Source organism: Cryptotermes secundus, unplaced genomic scaffold (genome assembly GCF_002891405.2).
Source record: "Cryptotermes secundus unplaced genomic scaffold, Csec_1.0 scaffold526, whole genome shotgun sequence".
Classification (NCBI taxonomy): Eukaryota; Metazoa; Arthropoda; class Insecta; order Blattodea; family Kalotermitidae; genus Cryptotermes; species Cryptotermes secundus.
The window spans coordinates 653,740-670,623 of NW_019721013.1; the positions used below are offsets into that span (position 1 = coordinate 653,740).

At 39.0% G+C, this 16,884-nt stretch overlaps 2 protein-coding genes across 2 annotated transcripts in view; both read left to right on the forward strand.

Moving 5' to 3' along the window:
* The window catches only part of LOC111875263 (solute carrier family 35 member G1), an 18,993-nt gene extending 9,564 nt beyond the window's left edge, over positions 1–9,429 (forward strand). Inside the window, exons 5-8 of the mRNA XM_033755754.1 lie at positions 1,541–1,659; positions 2,834–2,994; positions 7,562–7,734; positions 9,030–9,429. Of these exons, the coding sequence (XP_033611645.1) occupies positions 1,541–1,659; positions 2,834–2,994; positions 7,562–7,734; positions 9,030–9,092 (516 nt within the window). The 3' untranslated portion in view covers positions 9,093–9,429. The remainder of the gene's footprint in view (positions 1–1,540; positions 1,660–2,833; positions 2,995–7,561; positions 7,735–9,029) is intronic.
* Positions 9,430–12,471: 3,042 nt separating this feature from the next.
* The window catches only part of LOC111875279, a 5,505-nt gene continuing 1,092 nt past the window's right edge, over positions 12,472–16,884 (forward strand). The window contains exons 1-5 of the mRNA XM_023871388.2: positions 12,472–12,592; positions 12,742–12,832; positions 14,172–14,550; positions 15,135–15,243; positions 15,388–15,529. Of these exons, the coding sequence (XP_023727156.1) occupies positions 12,541–12,592; positions 12,742–12,832; positions 14,172–14,550; positions 15,135–15,243; positions 15,388–15,529 (773 nt within the window). The 5' untranslated portion in view covers positions 12,472–12,540. The remainder of the gene's footprint in view (positions 12,593–12,741; positions 12,833–14,171; positions 14,551–15,134; positions 15,244–15,387; positions 15,530–16,884) is intronic.

Consider the following 16,884-nt stretch of genomic DNA (forward strand, 5'->3'; position numbering starts at 1 on the left):
AATGTGGAAGTTTGAACATTGCGTATATCGTGCATTTTAGACATCATATGTGTATCCATACAATTAACATCTATTGTAATAGTAGTTTCCGAAAGTAGTGATACCCTCTGAGGATGATCCGTAAGGATCGAAACATGTAAGGGAGATAAATCCTCAAGTGATAAAACTTAAATAGTCACATTAGACGGTATTACTTTTGCCTTTATAAATAGGGAACTTCGAAAATATGATGCTTATTCATAAAACAGGCAAAATATGCATTTATATGCACCATCAAACCATGTCTAAAATTTAAGGAATGAAGTAATTCATACTTATATCGAAATGAGCATGCTTTTTGGTTGGAAAAAAAATATGCATTTGCATTAAAATCGGTACCTGCTTGTAACGACGTTTCTAAGTTCCCAACAACAGTGGGTATAGAGTCGAATTCATTTGTCTACATTATAATAATTTATCTTTAATACGTTCTGATTTTTCCCCGACTTTTTCTGCTGATCTGGAACACATACCTCGTGCTGAGGAGCCATTTATACTTCTGGCCATAACCCGCAATCTTAACATTTCCGTGTTATTTTCCCATATACTCCTAGGTCTCTAACGTGGTCTGTTCTCTTCAGGTTCTTGCTAGTAAAATCTTTAGAGTGGTCTATTCATTCCTCATGACCCGCCAATCTCCTCATAGACTGGCAGTACACAACACGAAGACTTGTTTGCGTACTTAATTAAAATATGCCAATTCTATTATTAATGAGGGGATGACAAGAATTTGGTTTGAAGCAACTTGCAAAGCGACCATGTGGAAGGCCAGGACGCAGAATGGGGGAATAAAATTAAAATTTGACCGTGTGGAAGTACGTATTGAAAAATAAAATTAGCTTACCCAGAATGGATCCAGTTTCTGGCTTTTGTGTTATCGGCGTCGAACCTTCCGATTGTATCATAATATTAAACATTAAATCTGTGATTACAAGCTACATTTTAAATTTCCGCCTAAAATATTTCCTCTCTCTTAACAGTGTAAAGTGGTGACAAAGTATATATGTCGAACATGGAATCACCACAAAAAAATTACTGTACTCGGACATCCATGTTTTGTAATATTCTATTTAGTGTCTATAAATCCATTTCTTACTTCAAGATATACATGTTATGAACGAAATACTTCTCAGTAAGGGTACTCCGGGAATAATTTTGTTTTACGATAACAAAAACCACAACAAAATCGGAAAAATTAATCGTTGCAACTTTCGATACTCCTCCGTCGATGGCAACCGGGAACGCTATCGATATTCACCAGCTGGTAATCTTGGCGGGTTGTTCTCGTGTTGAGGGCCAACAATTTCGTTGTCTTCTGTTTAGCACTTAATACATCGAATTTAAAAATGAAACCAGAATGTTCCATGGTTTCCAAGGTACAAAGTTCAAGATTTTAGGAAGAAACGAATGTCATAATAATAATAATAATAACAAACGCATTCTAGTGATGCTGTTTTGTGTTCATGTTTTTTCTGTGTTGTACAGTTTTGTTTCGTTTCAGGAGGGAAAGAGCAGTAGATTATCATTGCAAGTTCTTCAGCCAGCAGCTGGTGATAAAGAAAATCTTGTTGGTGGAGGCAGGCAATCGGTTACAAATATGAAAATTGGTGTGAAAGTAGGGTAAGGTTATGTAGTTTCTTTCATTCTGTAACTTAGTTAACTGAAATGTTTGGAGGATTGTTTGGAAGTCTCCGGTTTCATAACCTTTTAGGACGTGTTATAACATTCACTGTCCTCTAACTAATGGTCAGATTAATATGCCAATTTCAATCAAGAGACTGGAGTTTCATATTTGTTTTATACAAACAAGATCTTAGTTTTGTAATTTAATGTGGAAGAAATTAATTGTGGGCCCTGATACAACAGTCTCCCCTGCCAGAAATCTGTAAAATATAGATAGTATGTAGTCTGAACACATAATTTCTTATGATTCTGAAAAAAGAAAACAATGTTTTTAGTGGAAGTTTAGATTGTGTTATCGATTCCCTTGCTCTGCTAAGGAAAATATTAAGAGCCTAATCAGTAGAATATTAAAGAAAACATAATTTTTTAGTTCATATAATAATGTTTTCTCTACTGGCTAGGTTTATATAGTGTGAGAGAATGATTATGAATGATGAATTGGCAAAGATGTAGAAGGAAAGTGTCATGGTCTGGTTTAAAAACCTATTCCAGCTTTGGCCAGACAAATTTCAGGATGACTAGCCTCAAGTAAAAAAAAAATAATGAGGTCAATAAGCCAGGCTGTCCAATCCTAACTGATCCAATCCAAATGTGATGCAACCAGGAATGAGCATTTGTGTTGTGTGCAATGGTGACATTTCTGACAAGGAAATTAAATAAAATCAGCATGAGCAGCCTGTATAACATAATTCAAACTGAAACTTTCTTTTACTAAGGACTCTGTATTTACTTCCAGTCCCAGGAATTCACATACCGTTAATTATTTGTCTGCATGGGCTGGACATTTCTGACTAGTAGACATAAATATACAGTTGCTTACTACAAAGGCATAGGACAACTTGGGTACAGGTGAAACAAATCTTATGGATTGAGGTTATGATTATATGCTGGGTGCTTGAAATCACATATTTCAGGATAATGGCAGATCAGCTAGGAGCATTTGGGAATAGTGATCAGTGGGAGAAAAGTAATGTACATGGATAATCTGCCCTGTTGCCAGTCTGTGCAGTACAAATCCAACATGCACTGCCCTGGCTTTATATGTGCGCCTGCACTCACTGCCTGAGCCAGAAGTCGCCACTTCTATTTACTGTCCTCATTTTGATTACAGGGATGAATGCGAAAAAAGTAACGCAGTCAAGGAAAAGATTATAGAATATACAGTGACGAAGGGGAATTTGAAGAAGAAGAAGAAAGTGATGCACAGATCAACCCAAACTGATAAGGAAGAGTACAAACCAAAGATTGACATAGCAGACCTCACATCAAATGGTATTTTGCGCTGACAAGCACATTTGATTGTCACCTGTCACTCATAATGTCCTTTAAAATCTTGTTTTTCATGTAAAATGCTGAACATGGATTGGTACAATTGAAATTCATTTATATGTTAATATATTTTTGTATATATATGCTGGACCTGGGTGTGTTGTTAAATACAAGCAAGTGTAATTGTTTTGGGTTTGAGGTTGTCACAGAAGTAGTTATGAAGAGTTCGTCTTGTGGGACGTAACACCATATACTGTACCGAAGCGTCGGTTGATTTTCAACAGAGTACATGGCATTACATATCAGAAGACAGAATTCTTCAGAAGTATTTGTTCTTCACACAGGATATAGTTTCTTTCCATGTTAATAACCAGGGCCTGGATTCTGATGACCAAAAAATATTTTTAAAAATGACCGAAAGAATCCAGATAAATGGCCTAAAAGTTAAAAGAACAGCCTAAAATGTATCATATCATGGAAGATCTACTAACTGTTTTAAAATGTATTTTTAATTTTTATTAACACTGAACTCATCGTTAATTTTTTAAGTTTGTCCTTGTTTATATGTTGAAAATTAAGCAATATATGGTTGAATCAGAAGCTAAATGTATTTATACGATGTTTCCTGCCATGCTGGAATGCTTATCAAATGTACATATACGGTATATATTCCAGTATTTAAGTGTCACCTCATTCAGAGTTGCAATAAATGACAGTTAACTTGTGGAGATTCTCGAAGGTGAGCGAGCGCCTATTGTCCGACAGCACATTTTTGTACTTGGAGAAACTCCTTTCCACATCTGCAGACACAATGGGAGTGTACTCGAAGTGTACCAAATCACTTGCAGTAAGTTCTTCAATGTTGAAAGTGCTAAAGGACTCTCCTATCAGAGTTTGAGAAATGCTGCATAATGTTTCATAACCTGAGATTTTATCTAGAACATTTTTCATTTTTCTTGGCACCATTTTACCAACGTCCCCTGACACTTTCACCAATCACTGGCTATTTTTTTCATGAGAGCGATCGAATCTTCTAATGTTGCTCTTTTCTCCTGTAAGCATTTGACTCCTTCTGTCAAGGAACTGAAATTTGCATTTATGAAGGCCAGCTCTTCTTCCAGTTCGCTGCATGAGAGCTGTTCCTGAGCAGCTTCAACTGCCCTTGCATCTTCTGTCTTCATTCATTGTACAATGTTTTTTAGTGCCTGAAAATGATATCAGTAGTAAATTGTAGCATCAATCCACATTCCCCACCTTGTGATGACAGGTTCCAGGGCAATGGAACACCAGGAGCCATAGATTTAAATTGTATTCTATGAGCTGGAGCCCTGACAAAAATCTTCATCCACGACACGAGAGCATCCACTTGAAATTTTGATCTCACTTCCTCCATCACTCTGTGTAGTGCATGTGCTAGGCAAATAATGTGCACCTATTTCATATAAAACGACTTATTGACTTTCCTGCTTTTAAAATATATATTGGGCTGCATCGGCCACAAAGAGCAAGACGACGTGTCGTAAACCTTCTGGCCACAGTAGAAACATCGACCTCTCAAAAGAGTTTACAAATTGTGGAATGAGTAAAGGATTCTAGCACCTCACCTGGTCCATCAATTTCCAAGGTTCCAATGGCGTTTGCCACGTAGCAAGCCTCCGTATTGCAGGTCTCATCAATAGAAACGAAAATCTGCTTCCCATGCACTTTATTTCTAATCATTTCCAGGATATTGTTGTAACACTTGGAAAAGTAGTTTTTCCTGAGGGTGGATTCATCTGGGATAGAACGATTCACTTCCAGAAAATTTTTCAGTTTTTCATTGTCCAGAGCTCAAAACGGAATATTTTTGGACACCAGAGCATCACACAGATCTGTGAAAAAATCCGATGACTTATTTCCGCCTTCAGATGAACACTGTTGCAGTAACATTTGCAAAGATTTCTTTTTGTTTGAAATTTGCACTGCTCGTATATGCCTGTTGCAGCCGGTATGTTGTTGTACCATGAATCTTTTTTCTGCCGCTAATTTTGTGTCACATTTCACAGTATAAAATGGTAGTGTCATTTGAAAATATATCATCTCCAAATTCAGCTACAATCTTCTTTAAATGACACGATTTAGATGGCTTTGCTTTAGGCATCGTGATAAAATGAATCACTCTAGTACAACACAGAATTGAACTTTTCATACTGAGAACTTTTTGTCAACTGTATCTTTGTCTGTACAGTCAAGGGCGAGAACCTGAAGACAGACAGAGCTTTATTGAGCAACAGTATGTCATGAAAAGTGAGGGATTTCAACTAGAAATATTTGTAACTAAGGAAATTCCTTTGCGCAGAACTTGGAAAGGGCTGCATTGTGACTGACCGCTGTCATACCCTGCTGCCAGCTTAGCACTTTCCGCAAAACGAATGGAAAGGACCGGACATTATTGCAACTTATTATTGCATACTGTGGTAGCAGGTATTTTGGGTGCAGCTGCAGGCTGCCTTTGTAGAGGCAGGAGAAAGAGAAAGAAAGAACATTTTACTTGCATATTATTCACATTTCTGAAAATATATGAAGAAAATTTCACTAAAATGGTAAAAAAATGACCTATAAAAGTTACATTTCTGTAACCAGCAGCTCATCTCCGGGATTTATGTATTTATGGGCATTGAATAGGATACAAGGAAAGAAAAATGACATGTCATCAAAATCTGGGTCCTGTTAATAACAGTATATACCAGCTAAAACTTTAAAGGAGAAGTAACACTCAAAACATTAAAATTGACTCATGTAAATGAAACAAAACCCAATCACAGTGGCTGAGCGGTCATGGATTTGAATCCCACTTGAGGTATGAATCCCTGTATGCATTTATTCTGTTTTTGTGTTGTTCTGTTAGAGGTAGAGGCCTTGTGATGGGCTGATCCCCCATCGAAGGAGTCCTACTGACTGTGTACAAGATTGAGAAACTGAAAAGCGTCCAAGACCCAACAAAGGGCTGTAGAACCATAGGTAGATAAAAAAAATGGGAATGAGGGTTTGAATTGCATGCAGAACTCTGCTGCTGTACTTGGATTACTTTACCACTGTAGCTTTGGTGTCATCTCACCCATATGTATGGTCCTTGGACTGTGATATCACCATCAACTTACAGCACTCTTGTGGAACCCTTCAAGTGTCGTGGCATGCTCATGACAAATGTCTTAAGTTGCGTGACTGCCCATTTCTGTGTGGCCCCCCCACTGTCCAGGATATGCTATACTCAATGCCAAGGAAGGTGTTAGACCGCACATTCTGGACCTGTCACTGAGTGACTTCCGTGCGTTCATCCTCACAAGAAGTGAGAAAGGGCCATGGATTCAGGTTGGACAAACATCAAGGCCTCAGTGGTACCAACAGGAGCCCAGAGGGGACATACTGGGTGGTGTGCCAATGGGATGACTGCCTCAACACCCATGGGTCCTTTTTAATGATATCTACTTACTCACCTTCTGATGGCCTTTGGCATTAGCAAAATTGGATTTTCAGGTTGTGTTTCCTGACCCAGTTCCCATCTTTCTAGAATAAAGAAGGATGTGCAATGTATTCTTAAATATAAAAACTCAGGACAGTTTTGAATTGCTGTTCATGACCCTGTGCTTGATGAATTAATCACTGTGTCATGAAGACATATGGAGGAGTGGATGTATAAATCCACATTTTCTTTACCTTGGCAGTAAGCGGCCTCCGTAGTCTAGGGGTAATGTTCCCACCTTATGACTCAAGGTAAGCAGGTTCAAACCTGGTGGAGGTCATGGAATTTTTAAGGGCGGAAAAATTCAGGGAACAAGTCCTCCGGGAGGGACTTTAAGCCGTGGGTCCTGTGTCGTAGCTTTACGGCACGTAAAAGAACCTCATGTCTGAAGGAGGCCTCTGAGCTAAATTATCGGACATTTACCGCCCAACAAGAGTCTCTAACGCCTCTGGTAGATGGGGGAAGCATCAGGTACCGCTGAGCCAGTAGAGGCCAAACTCGCTGGCTGAGTCGGGGCTCATGGCACGCACCAGTACTGGTAGGGTATAGAGACTGGTAGAATATCAAAGGAGGATGTACAAGAGACTACTAGTCGCGGTGCATGGGGAAACCCACCCCCTCCAACAATAACAATAACAATATCTTGGCAGTAGCTGGAGGTGAGTGGTCAGCTTCACACCCCTGCCACTTTACTCCCTAGGAAAGAGACCCTGGTACCCATTGAATAGGAGGTTGGGTGGACCCCAGAGCTAGTCTGGATGACTTGGAGAAGGGAAACATCCAGCCTGCAGCCAGTCACTATACCGACTATGCTATCCTGGCTCCATTATCCATGATGACAGTTAATTTTTTCTTAATTTGTAATTTTGCCTTTTGACCGTTTATTGTTGACTTCAAATTTCTCCACAGCATTCTGTATTTTCATCTTGGATGATTCTTATGTTGGTTCACAATCCATCACTAAAATGTCAGAAACAGAGGACCCTAGTGTTATAATATGAAATTATGTTATCAGTATGCCCCTTCCACCTTTACACCAGTTATGATAATCATGTCCTTGATCAACAGAACCACCAAGTGAAAATTACTGGCAGTTACTGGCAGAGAAAAGGAGAATTGCACTTGATGAGTGCCTCCAGGAAAACAGAACACTGCATGAGAGATTACAGCTGCTCGAGGAGGAAAAACGAGTTACCGAACAGATGTTAGAAGAAAGCAGGGATCTGGTAGAAATTCTGAAAGTAAGTTCAGTTCTGGTGTTGTATCATCACGAGTTCCAAGAAAGTACAATCAATATAGCACAGTAATGTCCTAAAGAATGCCACAATTACTCGTATAATTCCAGTTGCATATGGTGATCACATTAATCAGTAATTTCAAAATATGTTTTAACTCGACTGTATTTGCTGTATGACACAGTGTGCCACAAACACCTTCAGGATGACATTAAAGAATCCTCTTCTCAAGAACTACAAGGCGGTACACATTTGGCCCCTTCATGAGAAGAAATAACAATGACACAAACCAACTTGATTTACAACTTCCAACAAAAATCTTAAACTAATTGTAAATATTTTAACATATTAAGACAGCTGCTGTAGTTCTTAAAACATTAGATTTTATATCCATTTTATTTTATCAACAGCATTCAAAAACATATTGTAATAGTGGCTTCCGACTGTATTGATGTCCCTCTGAGGATGGTCTGTAAAGACCGAAACATGTAAGGGATGAAGGACTGAAATAAGAAAAATCTTTACTAGTCTCATTGGACGGAACTGTGACCACCTTGGAAGATATAGCCAAGATGAACTGAATTCATGTGACTTAGAGTGGCCACTGGTGGCAGGCTGTTGTGAACAGATTCCATAAAGGGCAGGGAATTTCTTGGTTAGGATAGAGTGTCTGTGTGATGGAGTTTTATTTATAATATATAACAAGCTTTCCATGTTGTAATTTCAGAAGTTTTTTTAAGTCTTTATGTACCACTGGGAAAAATGACGAGAAACGGTTTTTTAAATCAGAATTACTACGTTTTTGGTTTCCATCGTCCAGTATTCTAGATACTAGAAAACACAATGTTTCGGAAACTGTATCTGTTTCCATTCTCAGGTGAGGGGGGAAGACACCTCAGTTGGGTCCCTTAGAAAGAGCAAACCTTGATCGCTGGACCAGTGACAACAGAAACAGATCCAGTTTCCCGAAACATCGTGCTTTTTAGTCTCTAGAATACCGAATGATGTAAAAAGTCTAAATAACCCAGTAATTCTGAGTGTTGTACACCATTGTCAGAACCCTTTAGAATCTACTGTTTACAAAGAATTCTGACTTTGGAGCATGATGCAGTAAGGTTTGGTGGATAGGTGCTCTTCTGGCCAGAAGGTGGAGCAGCAGGTTCCTCTAAAATGTTGGTACCTCTCCACTGAACCATACAGTGGTAGATCCCAGAAGACAGTAATCTTCATACCAACTACCACAAAAACCTCAAGTCTCAACTACAATTTGAATAAAACTGAAAATGCTATTTTGCTTCCAGGAAATAGTTGCTGGTGAAGACCAAGAAGCTCAGAATGACTCTGAAGCCGAATCCTCTTCATAATTAATTCATCATGCTTTCCTGACTTGATTATGGCCATGTTGCAAAGCAACTGGTGGGCTTTTGTTTGTGCTGTGTTTCATACCTGTTATTGATGTATCTTAAATTTTGACGTAGTAACGTTTTTCACTGTGACCTTCCAGTAAATGATTCTGACATTGTCTGTAATTATTAATTGCGTAAAATGATTGATTTTATAAGAGAAAAAATAAAAATAGAATGTTATGAGGTGACCATGTTTTCAGACATATCAGTGTTGCACGCTAAATTCCATTACAGAAGTTGTTTGGTATGGTTATTCTTTGTATTAAAAATGAAAATAAATCATTAAAAGATCTTACATAGGATATACTATATATTTTCTACACGTGCTGTGTTGACCCTGGCACAGTCTGATGAAAGAATGGAATTACCCATCAGTATTATTAGAACTTTTTCACTCATTTATGTACCCCTGATTTAATTCACTTAGTGGGGGGCGGAGTTCAACTGGGTCCACTCAGCACAGAGGCCACTGATTGGCCTACTGTAGCCTGCCCCTGGTGATTATGATGATGGAGAATTTTATGGAATGAAGATTGGCAGGGAAAACGAAAGTACTCTGAGAAAACCCACCTCAGAGACACTTTGTCCACCACAAATCCCACTTGACCAGAGCTGGACCACCGCAGTGGGAAGCCAGCGACTAACCGCTTGAGCTATGGCACAGCCATTACCCCTGGTTTTGTGGTCTTGTTTGGAAATATGAGTTGTACCTAAGACATGCTGCTATGTGCTGTGCTGTCTGCCCCTCCCCCAGTAACTCTGAATTAATTCGTGAATTTTCATAGATCGGTATGAACACACCACTTCAGTTTTGTTTTTGTTAACTGCCTACCATCAATAATACTAATATAGCACTCATTCAAGCTTGTGATGTGGCAATTTAACTGCTGTCAATGCAGGAGCATCAGAATTTATGATAATAGATCTTTGAAAACTATGTCTTTTGTGAAGGAAATTCCTTTTATAATTTAAGAGAACATGCTGATAACAGCTGCTACACAGTCTAAAGGTCTATGCTGGGTATGACTGCAACTTGGGGCATATTCACAGATTTCTGTGTTTGTGTTGTCTTTAGCAGACAGAGGGCCAATCCTGTGAAAGAGCTGTAAAATTCATAATTTCAGAAGTTCATTTTGAATTGGATTAGGTTACAGGGTCTAATCCAAAAAGGCTGAAAAAAGGAACTTTGTCAATAGCTAATAATACAAATTCCACTATCAACACAACTATAATTTATTAACTTATTTTCCACTACATGTTTTGACCCTTATAGGGTTGAAATGCAATAACCAGTAGTAGTACAGACCTTGCAGCAAAGCATACCATATGATAACAGTATCAGTCGACATCCTGGTAATAAGAAGAAAGATAAATTCATACTCAAGGAACAGTTAACACAAACGAATCTAGCCAATAAGAGAAGAATCAGACAAAAAAATGCGTGGTCTGCTACAGCAACAGACACTAAACTGAATGCAGCATATGGCACCTTTAAATTAATTTTCAATTTTCAACTTTTTGTTTCATATAAATCTTACTGAAATCAACATCTAGATGATAGAATATAAATGTACATAGGAAATAGTAATTTTAAGTCTATGTATGTAAATATGTATACATGCTTTACAATTCAATAATGAAAATGTAAATCGCAACACCTGAGGATGACCCTATAAGGGTCAAAACATGTAGTGGAACATAAGTTAATAAATTATTGTTGCGCTGGTGGTGGAATTTGTATTACTCATGCAACAGGATGCAAACTTTAAAAAAAAATGTCAATAGCTTTCCATTTGATTCCAGTGACTAATGCACCATTGGAGTCAGCCATAAAAAATTTGGTATGGAGATGGTCAACATATGTACCTTAATACTTGCGTGTGAAATATGGTTTACAAATATTAAGAGCGTGGTGCTTAGATTTTATATCGGATAAATGTAACATATCCAGGATCTCAGCTACAAGAAATGTGTGCATAAAAAGAGATCATTAAATAGTGTAATTATTAATTTATAGTTCTTGCTAGCCTCACCTTACACACTGAAAATTTGGAAGGAGGTAGACAGCATAAATACTTTCCACAACTTCTTGTTTTCTGCTTGTAGTTACTGTTAATTTACTGAATTGAATTGGTTGCAAAATTAGTTCTTGGTGGAAGGTATAACTTTGGCCCACACAAATTCTTTCAAATAGATAGCTGCTTTGTAAGTAAATTCATAATTTGAGGGTTCACTAATTTTAAGAATGTGAAAGGAAAGGGTCCATGGAAGTACTTAATTTTAAACTTTGTGACAGATAAGAGCATATAGGAAATGTACAGTGTACTATATTACCCCAAATATAAGGAGTGTTTTTTTAATACTGCTGCTTAGAAAAATGGGATTGCTTTATTTTGAATCCTTAAAAATATAAACTTTTTTGTTCTTCTGTACAAATCTCACAACTAAAGAACATTAAATTTTGTTTAAAAAAGTTTTCTAAATTTCTAACCGGAAAAATTGGTGGATTCATCACATTCCAGATTATACAGTATGTGTAAGTATACCCAATAGGTTAAACTGAGTCTCCTAAATAATTTACAGGACTTCTCGGTCACCTTGGAAGCACGATGTAAATACTTACAGGAACTTTAAATACTTGGTCCATTGCACACTGTTAGTTACATAATTTTAGTACAAGGATTTTTTGAGTTGTTGAATGGGTGCTATACAACAGCTGACACCATCATTATTTAGGCTCAAAATAAGAACTGCCGGTTGCACTTTGAAGTCAGGATATTCATAACAAACATCACTACGGGCTATACATCGTCTGTTACCCAGAACTAAATCAATTTTGGTTTGCTGAGTATATTTTATTACATTCTAATCAACAAGTAGATTTATTGGTAAACGTAACCATCAAGTGTACCAAACCGCAACCAAGATATGTTGCACTCCGGAGTTCCTTCGTTCAAATCTCGACCTAGAATCAGTAATGCTGATCGATTTTCGACACCCTTCCCTGACCCTCCATAAAATTCACCTAACTGCAAACCTACTTACTGTAAAACAAAACCTCGTCAGAATCAACATCACACCCACCAAGTCATATCCAATTCGGTCTTTCAGATACACGTCTTCTTAACCCTAGCAGCTAATGCTTGAAGAATAAAGGCATGAAAAATTATGTCTGGAAATAGCCAAGCAATACAGCAGCGCATACACACTTCCGACACCCGAACATGATACAAGTTTCCATTAGTACAGTAAGTTATCGCTTTCGTTCAGTCATTTGTCTCATACAACGTTTTTGTAATCGATATATCGTTAGTTTCCATGGTTAGAGTTGGCGGTCGCCATTGCGTGAATTTAAATCTATGTGCCGGTCATTATAAACTTAAGTGCACACTTGTTCAGCAGCAATATGAATAATAATTTTAGAATGAACAAGCCAAATCCGCGTTTCACAGCTCAGAGTAAGTTTTATTCAACGTTATAAAGCTATGACTGTGCTCCCATGATTATCACGTAACACTTTAAATGTATGGTGACCTGTGTACGAGTAATTGTAGGTTATATTGCGTTCATGCTAAATGAAAAGAATTGTATCATGTGTTTTGGATAGGTCCTTATCAACGTCCAGTTTCGGGAGGTGCTATTGGACAAAATATGTATAATCTGTTCCAAGGAACTTCTACAATGGACAGTGCCATACGGTAAGAGCATTTCATTGCTGAAACTACGCACAATAATAACAATAATTACATGGTTGGTAATGTCGAAATTTCCAGGAAGTAGTAATGCGTTTTTTTTCAGTCACAATCTTGTCTGGTAGCATGATGTACTGCGGAACTACAGGTACTTTCGAAATTCGCGCGATTATTTTGAAGGAGCTCCAGACAGAACTCATAGTATAATTTCCTGTTCCACTGATTTCCAGCCTTAGAAATCTGTTGATGTTAATGTTATATTTGTGTAATGGAAGTCTAAGTATCGGTCTTGTAAGACCGACACATGTCAGGGTTTTAACAACACGTAGTGAACAACAATAAACTTGATATACTTAGATGGGCCGTAATCTCGTGTACATAGCATATCCGGAAAATGACTACTATCAAATTAAAAGTTCACATTGTTTCTATCTTACAATTGTCGTATAAACTCCCAAAGAATCGTATCGTTGCCACTGATTGTAATTACTGACTTAGGCTGACCATAGTTATTTCATCCGATGTGTGGGAACTTTCGTAACCTTAATATAGAATTGCATATTTTAGGTAAATTCTTCAAAACCACAGAACAGAAACAAATAATAATTAATACTTATTGATTTCAGGACATGTTTTTATCTATATTTCAGACAGGGAAATAAGTAATTCTGCCGGCCACATAGCCCCGCGGACTAGAGCATGAACTGTCTTCGCTTGCTCGGGCGCTGGGATCGTGGGTTCGAATCCCACTTAAGGCATGGATGTTTGGAGTGTGTATGCGTTCATTCTGTGTTCGGGTTGTCCTGTGTTTAGGTAGCGATCTCGCGACGAGCTGATCAGTCGTCCAAGGAGCCCTACAGTCTGTGAAAAATAATTGCGGAACTGAATAAGAGACCAGGGACATGAATGGGCTGGAAGAGCCATTGAAAGAAAAAGAACTAAGTCTGAAAATAGAACCTAATGAGTCAATGCTGACAATGCCACAGTTATTATTAAGAATGTGACACAGTAACTCATCTGACATAATAATAATAATAATAATAATAATAATAATAATAATAATCCGCGTCATTCTTCGAATCTGAAAGTTCATTACTGAGCTCACAAGAGCCCACATAGGTATGGGACAGAGTATTTTTAAACTGAGGCCTGCTTTACCTTTAATGATGATGATGATTGGCAGGCAAAAATCGAAGTTCTATAAGATAAACTTCCCCAACTGCCGCTTCATCCACCACACATCTTACACAGATTATCCTGGTATAGAGCACTCAGCGAGAAACTGGCGACCAGCCAGACGTGTGCCTTCAGCGCTTGTATGCCTCATACACTGTTCTGTGTTCAGGTTTCCACCAAACATAACGCCTTCTGAGCAAATGCTGTCCCGGTACAACACTCCAGGTCACAGCAAGAGCCGTTACGGCTACCCGTATTTCCAGGACTCGCCGTACTATACCGAGCAGCACGCTTACTCGTACACGCCGCTTGTTGCTCGAGAGTATAGCTCGTTCGAAGATGTCGATACTGGATATCGCTGTCAATTTGAAGATATGACCTCAAACAAGCAGAATTCTTATAAACAACTGAAGCCAACTCCGGATGCGTCATTGCCAAAGAAGTCTGGCCACCGGGTTCGCTTCAACCTCTCAACAGACAAGACAAAGCAGAGTAATGATGCTTCCCCCAGTACCGTGAAGGGTACAGAGTCACCGAAAGCATACAAGGTTTGCGCATGTCTTGTATATTTATTAATATATTCATACAACTAGGTTTTGGCGCATTCGCAAGGAAAATTTGCCTCGCCATGTCCTAACAGCTCGGTATCTGCTTCACTGACTATCATTAAATCCGTTAACAGGAGGTTTCATTGACGATTGTAAGAAAACTACAATTTTTCTTAACACCGGAAAATGTCGGACAATTTGCAGGAAGAAGTACTCGTGTTCTATCCGCAATTTGAAATTAACTCTCTAAATATTTATCGAAACGAAAAATAGGAGCAGCGGAAGTTGTATGGAGAAATGACATACACACTTTATGTCCAGTACAACTTCCCTGCAATTTCAAGGGGTTCTGAAAAATTAAAAGAAATTCCTGTGCTGTGTCATCTGATAACTCGAGAACTGTTGGACTGATTTCAATCATATTTTATATCGGAAGTTCTTGTTCGTCCGCCTCACTTGTTCGGAGACCAGCAATCTACAGCCGATAATAAAGCGAATGCGCCAGTATTATAAGCTAGGAATTCGTTTCCCAACTCGTTGCACTGTACAGTGTTTAATACACTTGCTGTTATGTGTTTCGCTAGCGCTGGGAAGACGACTCGAAGCCACTGAGAGTGTTGGCAGGATCAATAGACAAGATCATTAAATGGGAGAAGATAAAGGAATCATCTCCAGTACTTTTTGAAGTCATTGGTGAGGAAACAATTTATTGATTTGAAGTACAGGGTCCACCCCAAGGTGTCTTCTATTTTGTTATTATGCAAATCACGAAGTGAGCCTTCCTGTAGGGGATGTGACCACAAGTAGGCTCTAGTAATGCCAAAACCTTCCTTGCAGCGACCCTGGTGACGGTGCGCCCAGGCGGTTTCCGCTGCGAGCAGATGTTGCTCCTCCGAGATGAGGCCACCCCTGCACTGCAGTGCTTGTTCTACACGATCGACCGTCCTCTGCCCCCCTTGGAGAAGGGGCAATTGGTCAGGTGAGACAGCCCAAACACCACGTCACCAGTTTTGGCGCAATCACGATGAAAGTATGTGGAAATGCGCCTATTAGCTTCGTCACCTATCAGCATGTAGCGAATTCGAGAACCGCTAAACGGATTTTCATGAAATTTGGTACTGAAGCGTTTTCTAAAGTCGGACAAAAATACCGGTCACTTCACGCGAAGACCTGCACGCGTTTCTGCGTGCTACATGGGTGAATCTAGCTGAATATTGATATATAGTGGCGTCTGCATAACAATTTTCTTCACAATAAACGTAAAACTAGGCAAAATTAAACTAATAAAAGCTTCAGTATTAATTATATTGTGACTATATTATACCAGTACACGTTTCGACCTTAATAGATTATCATTAGATGGTTTATATTGCGATCGAAACATGTAGTAGTATGGCATAACCACGACATTGTCACGATTTAGTGTGTAACTCTCGACGGGGATTTTGGTTGGAGATCGGATGTATTGGCCACTTATACCCACGACTCGGAACTACAAGCAATTACAGCGCCATCGCTAATCTTCACAAATCACCACAGCACCCGCTGAGTCTTTTTCCAGCCTTCTGTGTCTTCATCAGCTGTTCCCTGGCAACGGCTTCTAACAGTGGAGATTCTTCCGCTTCACACGCCCAGCTTCCCGTACAGAACTCAACTGAACTCTCAACTAACTTTGTCCTTTGCTTATAACATCTTGCCGCTCGTCACGCAGAAACAGCCCGTTTCTATTCTTATAGTCCAACTGTTGCCTTATTAAGAGTCTGTTGCGTAGCAACGGGAAAGTGTTTACCGAGCCGTTGCCCAGAAACGTCCGTTGTTTACAGAGTCGTCGCTTAGCAATGGTCTATACGCCACAATATAATTTATAATGGCGCTTTTATTAAATAAATTTGGTCTGGTTTTATTTTTATTGTTGAGAAAATTGATGTGTTAGACGGCCACACCGCGATTCTGTCATACAACGGGACGCGAAGAATGAATGTTGCCGGGGAAAGCGAAACACACACTCTATGCCCCCCATACACCTGATATTTTCGAGACAAGAAGTGTTGCTATAAACGTACATTTCTGAACTTGTTTTTTTGATTTCAGTCCTTTAAGGAACAGAATTGCAACAGGAGGATCATCACGACCACCAAGATCAATTGCCCAGTCATTTTAACTATGACGGGAAATACGGCTGTCTCCACAGTTTGCATACCTTCTGAGTCCTTCAGCACTTAGAGATAATCCACTCAGTTTAAGCGGCCCATATACGTACGATTCTGGCTCGGACAGGAGCCGGGCTCGGATTAATTTCACCACACACGGATGAGTTTGGCTCATTGGCACCCG